The sequence below is a fragment of the Echinops telfairi genome, unplaced genomic scaffold (genome assembly GCF_000313985.2).
Source record: "Echinops telfairi isolate 266 unplaced genomic scaffold, ASM31398v2 ScPeMD7_7467;HRSCAF=8505_1, whole genome shotgun sequence".
Taxonomy (NCBI): domain Eukaryota; kingdom Metazoa; phylum Chordata; class Mammalia; order Afrosoricida; family Tenrecidae; genus Echinops; species Echinops telfairi.
The window spans coordinates 40,883,223-40,889,631 of NW_022111368.1; the positions used below are offsets into that span (position 1 = coordinate 40,883,223).

The window sequence follows — 6,409 nt, forward strand, 5'->3', positions numbered from 1 at the left end:
AAGGTGAGCATCACACAATGCCAGGTTATTAGAACAAAGTGTTCTTGCGTTGAAGAAGTACTTGAGTAGAGACCAATGTCTGTTGGCTACCTTAATGTTTAACATATAATATATGTGTATAGATCTATACCCCTATCATTACATATAAGTATACTTACATATGTACATGTGTACTTAGGCATTTTTATGTGCTTCTCTTCCAGGTGTGCATTAAAGTTACCATCATCAACTTCACTGTGACCAAATCTGGTCTTGAGGATCAATTGTTAAGGTAAAAAAAAAAAAAGAAGAAGGGGTGAATAGCATCAGAAACAATAACAAAAACGTGTCAGTTTCAGCTTAAAACAACCCTGCAGGACAGAGCACAACTGCCCCATATGGTTTCCAAGCCGCAATCTTGAGAAGCAGACTGCCTCATCTTTCTCCCTCAGACCAGCTCATGGGGTCAAACCACCAACCTGATAGAGAGCAGCCCGGCTCTTAAGCACTGTGGCACGAGAGCTTCTAGTTAAGGATAAGGATTTCCTAACATATTTTTTCTTTTAAAAATATTGAAGAAGGAAATATTTTTAATGTGGAAAAGTACCACATGTTAATACTCAGCTTTAAAGGATGAGCATAGTTCAATTCTCTCCTACTTCCATTACTGCCCAGAGCTGCTGGTGTGGCCCCCAGTCTGTTCAAGCCCCTCCAGGATCTACCCCTAATGCTCACCTATTGTTTGGGCCAGGCCAGCAGCCCCGCCTACTCCCCTTTGCCAGTAGTTCCAACCTTGGGTAACTGAACATAGTCTTGTTCTTGGAGGCTCATTCCTCTACACCTGGGGGGGGGGGGGGGGGGGGGCGGGGGGAACCTACTACTCACTTTTCTCTAGATTTATTTTTAGGGTAATATATGAACCTTTTGGTGGCCTAGTGATAGACACTCACCTCTCACTCAGGTTCACTTCCAGAACAATGCACTTCATGTGCAACTATAGACTGCCAGTGGAGGCATGCGAGTTGCTATGATGCTAGATAAGTTTCAGTGGAGCTTACAGACTAAGACGGATTAGGCAGTAAGGCCCAGCCTGCTGATCTACTTCTGAGAATCAGCCAGTGAAGCCCTATGGAGCACAGGGCTACTGCTCAAAAGTGATCCCTGGGACTAGGCAATCGTTGATCCCTTTGTACATAAGGGCATCATAAGTTTGGGCTGACTTCAGAGCAGCCAGCAGCAGCATTTAACTCTATGTCTACCTCCACAACAACAACAAAACTCTCCTTCATTCTACTTACAGGTGAATAAAACCCCATTTCACCAAAGTAAGGTTACAAATTGTTGGTATTAATATTTGGAATTAGCCCATATGTCCAGGAAATAGATATTTTAATAATAGTATTGATGTTGATATTGGTTAAGAATTAATTTTACGAACAAACACATACATAGATACTAAAGGAAAATATAGTTGAGACCTCTTATATAGAATGAAGATTATCCAATTACCAACCTCTGTTATCACTAATAAACTTGTTTTTGTTTCATTCTGGAATCTATTCTGCCAGCTGCTAGTTTGCTTAACTTCTGCTAAGTTCATTTCTTCCCCATCAAAGGGTATTCTCAATATTTTATGGGCATACTCTAATGACATGTCTGCACATTTCACATGCCAATTTGTCCCCATAAATAGCTAAGCTTGGTTGTGCTGCTACGCTGTGGGCATGTTAGACTCCCTGATACAAGAAGGGGCCTGACACCAACAGAAGTGCTGAGACTCGGTCCAGGGTTGTGGAATCGCCCCAACTGATGTCAGGGAAGGGAAGCTGACAATTTCTGGCTGGTGCCGGGATGCAATTATGCTTCCAGAGTCTGACAAGCTAACCTTGTCCTCTCTACAGCCGAGCTCCTGGCGAGGCAGCAAAGGCCCATGGTAGCCAATTGCTCACTGGGAAATTTCTCTAGGTTCCTCACAATTTTGGAAAACACAGTTCACCCCTCTGACTCCTAGAGTCTGCCAAGCAATCTTTCAGCCCTTCTAAAGAGGACAACACCTTTCTTCAGCTTCAAGGAACTGCACTGCCTCGCCCCGCACACCTCCCTCTTCTTGTCTGCCTTCCTTCTCTCAGAAAGTCACGTTCATCCTCACAAGCTTTCTTGGCACTCTCTTTTGATTCTAAGTTTATCTAATTTAATTTATAATTCTCTCACGCTGTCTTCTAAGCTCACCTTTAGCTTAAGCATTCTATAAATCTTTTCTTCTGAAAATGTCTAAACAATGGCATCTTGAGGTATTCGTATCATAATCTGAGTGTTTATATCATAATTTTTAAAGTTTCTGATTTCAGCATGCACATAACAAATAAGCAACGGGTTGTCTTATGAAGTGGTGTGGCATAGAGGATAATACTATGTGCTCTCGAGCCAGCGCAGGTCCCTGGGTGATTTGCACCCTGTTACTAACCTGAATGTTGGTAGTTCTTTTTTTTTTATTTTAATGTATATATTTTGGAATATCGGTAGTTCTGGCCCATCCTGCAGCACGACAGAAGAATGCACTGTGGAACAGTTCTGTTTCCTACCATGAGTTAGCATGACCCTAAATGAATGCAGCAAGTGGGTTGGGTTTGGAGCCAGCAGACCCAAGTTCAACTCAGCTGTGCCCCTTTTAGCCATGTAATCACGGGAAGTGACCCACAAGCATCTGTTTTTTCATGTGCAAGCTAAGCTGCATGTGGTAACCACGGTGTTCACCTCCCAGAATCATCTAGAGGAGTGAGATAGATAAACCATATAAAACTCTTAGGAAAGCCTAAAAGGCCGTGTAAGAGAGGAGTGGACCTGTGGGTAAAGTCCCCTTTTTGTCAGGTGCATCTCAGAGTTGGTGAGAATCTCCCTACATGAGGGAAAGGCTCTGTGCCAACATGAGAAGTATGTTCCAAATGCCCAACATTAGACACTGAAGTTAAGTGATTAGAACAATCCAACATTGAGTGGGTTCTCCTAAAATGAGCAGAAGCTGTAAGAACCTTGAGAGGGTGCAGAGCCCTGAAATAAAAGATAAAGAATGAGAACGGTAGGTGGTTCCGTGACGAGTCACAGGGTAAATCCAACTAAACGGAAGGGGGCCGGCTGCTGCATCCGAGTCCTGTCAGCATCTACACTCACCTAAATAGATTCAGAATAAGATCACCCGGAGCCGGAAAGGGAAAAGAGAAGCAACCTTAGGACCGGGACAAGACCTAATTTGGCTATTCAAACTTTGGTTCTAGTGATGTGGTGCGACTTGAAAAACCTGATTTGGAAGAACAAAGAAACCAGCTCATTGTGAGGATCAACACTGACAAGAACCAGCTGAAAGCTATCGAAGAGAAAATCCTAAAAATGCTCTATACTTCTGAAGGAAACATTCTAGACAACGAGGAACTTATTGACACCCTCCAGGATTCTAAGGCAAGAAAAAGCTCTTTAGTGTTTATAGAAAGTGGGATGTTTCCAAAGTCACAGCTATGACCCTTGACATTTCCCACAAGGGCTTGTAAAGTACAAATGGCCGCAGACCCAGGGACACAGACAACCATGTGGTGGCCAGCAGAGCCCATCACCAACCAAAGGCAGAACAGAGAAACTAGACAACTGCTCTTCTTGTCGTGTTTGAGTTATAAATAAAACAACTAAGACAAGACATAAGTTGAAGGGAATAAATATAATCATGGTGTATAAACATATACCATATTTTATAGGAATATCACCTTCTCCAGGTGAATTAATCTCTTCCTCCTTAGAACTTCTATAGCACCTTATCTGAATCTCCACTAGAACACATGCTGCTGTCCACCATGTATGCCTGTCTCCCAGTTATTGAATTACATATCTGAGCTCCTCTGCTAGATATTAAAGTGCATGTAGTTGTAATTTGTGAATAGTTCATCTTGACAGGGCTTGCAGGACCAAGCCTGGTGTGCATAATTGGTGATCAATCAATACTTGTTGACTGACTCTCTGGCTGACTGACTGAACACCCTATATAGTAAGACAACCTTCTACATTAAATTCATGTTAAAGGTAAATGGAAATTAAATACACTGAATTATTTCTTCTAGTCTAACCATGATGTACAAAGGGTATGCAGTGAACATAACACACAAAGTTATTTCCATCTGTTCATGAGAAATAAAAATAATTATTTTTAAAATCCCTTTTACTTTACTAGACAAGATACGCATAGGGGTATTTCCATCGGCTTCCATAGACATTAACAACGGTTTCCTGCTTTGTGCCCTACAGTGTCTTGAGGTCTTTGTGTTGGAACAAGAATAAACAAGTCATCCTAAATCTCACATTCCTTTGCTCTCTTTCTATGTTTGCCTGTAGTTCATCTGTCTGTCTGCTTGCCGTTCACTCGTCTTTCTTGGATTTCTAACTTCTAACAATTAGTTGTTAACCTATTTCCACTTCTAGAGGCGCCCTCGTGGTTTAGTGATTATGCCTTGGGCTGAGATTCGCATGGTCACCACCAACATACAACCCTGATGGCCACCAGGGGTCAGCTCCAAGTCATCAGCCTCTCCTCTGAAGAAAGAGGAGACTTTCTGCCCCCGTATAGATTTATAGCCTCAGGAGCCCGCAGGCGCAGTTCTACTCTGTCCTGCAGAGTTGTGGTAAGTCATAACGTACTACATGGAAGCGAATTTGAGAGCTCACTCAATACCGCTCCTCCTTCCCTTTCTGAGCTCTCAAAGGTTCAAAATCTCTTTGCTATCGTTTTCTTGCAGTGTCGGTGAGGAGTAATGGCCGATACAGGTGTTCTGGCTATCATATTTATCTGGAAGCTGGTTCTTTAGTTTAGAAGGAGTTGGTTCGGAGCCAGCCTGTCTATAGAGGAGATACCAGACGGACTCACACTGAGCTACATGTCCTACTAGCTTGTATGTTCCGCTCAAATTCTATTGCCTTCATTTTCCTTACCTCAAGCCTCTAAAGTATAATGTCTGCCAGCAATCACCAAACTCAAGTAAGGTGCCTTCTGCTCTAATATTCTCTGGCCAAAGGGAAGAAAATTGTCCACTTTTCCATTTTCTTTAGCCTGAACTCTACCTTGGCAGGGCTTTGAAAAAGGTTATTTTCTAGCTGGTCTCCTTGATCCCCTAGCACACATATCAATTTCCTTCTCGACTCATAAGGAGGCTTTGCTTGAGTCCAGGATTGAGACTGGAATCTCCTACTCAACTCTGCCTTTTCTTCCACCCACCCCCCTGCCCTCCTACTTTGACACCAAGGAGGCAGTGCCAGGGGCATTTCAGCCTCCAGGTTCCTGGGGACAGCTTCTGTCTTTCTCCTCACTCTGCTTGTTGGCCGAGTGGGCAGTCTAGATGTGTACTATCTGATACAGTTGATAACTGTTTGCCACTGTTTGCTCTTTCATAATTTCATACCAACTGCCTATGGATAATGAGGGTACTTTTGCTATCATTGGTTAAACAAAATGTGGTGTTACCTGCTTATTTTAATTTCCAATATATTTTTTAAAATCCAGAATGACAGAGGTGGCTCACATTACATTTCTTTTGGACAACACCAACCTACACAGAACTAAGCAGAACACAGACACCAATCTAAACAGAGCACTTTAGCAATTGAGCAAATCCTGATCTCCCACTTCCTTCCCAGGGTGCCTTTTTCAGGTCCCTGCCCTCAGCCTGTTGACTTCTTCTAAAGTTAAAGGTTTGCCCAAGCTAGGAATATCCACCACTGATTTTAAAAGGGAGACAGTGGTGGGAGGGGGCAGCAGTAGAAAGAGAGAGACCAAAAGAAACGTAAACAGGAATCTTAAAAAGCCCCTTAACAAAAATGCTCCCCGGAGTCACACACGTCCAAAATACAGAAAACCCCAAACCATCAGAGGGCCTTGATAACATGTCCATTTGCTTCGGTGCATATAACCCTTCACAAGCAACAGCATTATCCTCATTGTTCCTTATGTCCACACCTGAGAATATAGGAACAGGATGAGAATATCGGTCTCCCTATTCCAGGGTGAGAGATGGTACCAACCAACTTCCCTCCGACCTCTTTTGGGCAGTTTCATGGGCATCCCTCTTCCCTTCATGCTTCTTTCATTATGGGGACGCCGAATCCCTTAAGAAGGTCCATAAGGAAATTAGGGAGCACTTGGTAGTACTGTGTTAGTGCTTCTGTTTCAGCAGGAACTCAGATTTATGTCTTAGAGCAGCGGTTCTCAACCTGTGGGTCTTGACCCCTTTGGGATCCTTTCACAGGGATTCATAACAATAGCAAAATGACAGTTATAAAGTAGCAACGAAAATGACCCAAAAGTGGATGAAGGGAGACGTCGGACAGGGCAAGATATGACAAAATACCCATTTATAAACTATCAAGGGCTCATGCAGGAGGGGGGAGCGGGGAGGGA

At 43.1% G+C, this 6,409-nt stretch overlaps 1 protein-coding gene across 1 annotated transcript in view; it reads left to right on the top strand.

Moving 5' to 3' along the window:
- DNAH6 (dynein axonemal heavy chain 6) overlaps window positions 1-6,409 on the top strand; it is a 260,070-nt gene that overhangs the window by 200,455 nt on the left and 53,206 nt on the right. The window contains exons 57-58 of the mRNA XM_004713856.2: window positions 204-271; window positions 3,252-3,432. Coding sequence (XP_004713913.1) covers window positions 204-271; window positions 3,252-3,432 — 249 coding nt within the window. The remainder of the gene's footprint in view (window positions 1-203; window positions 272-3,251; window positions 3,433-6,409) is intronic.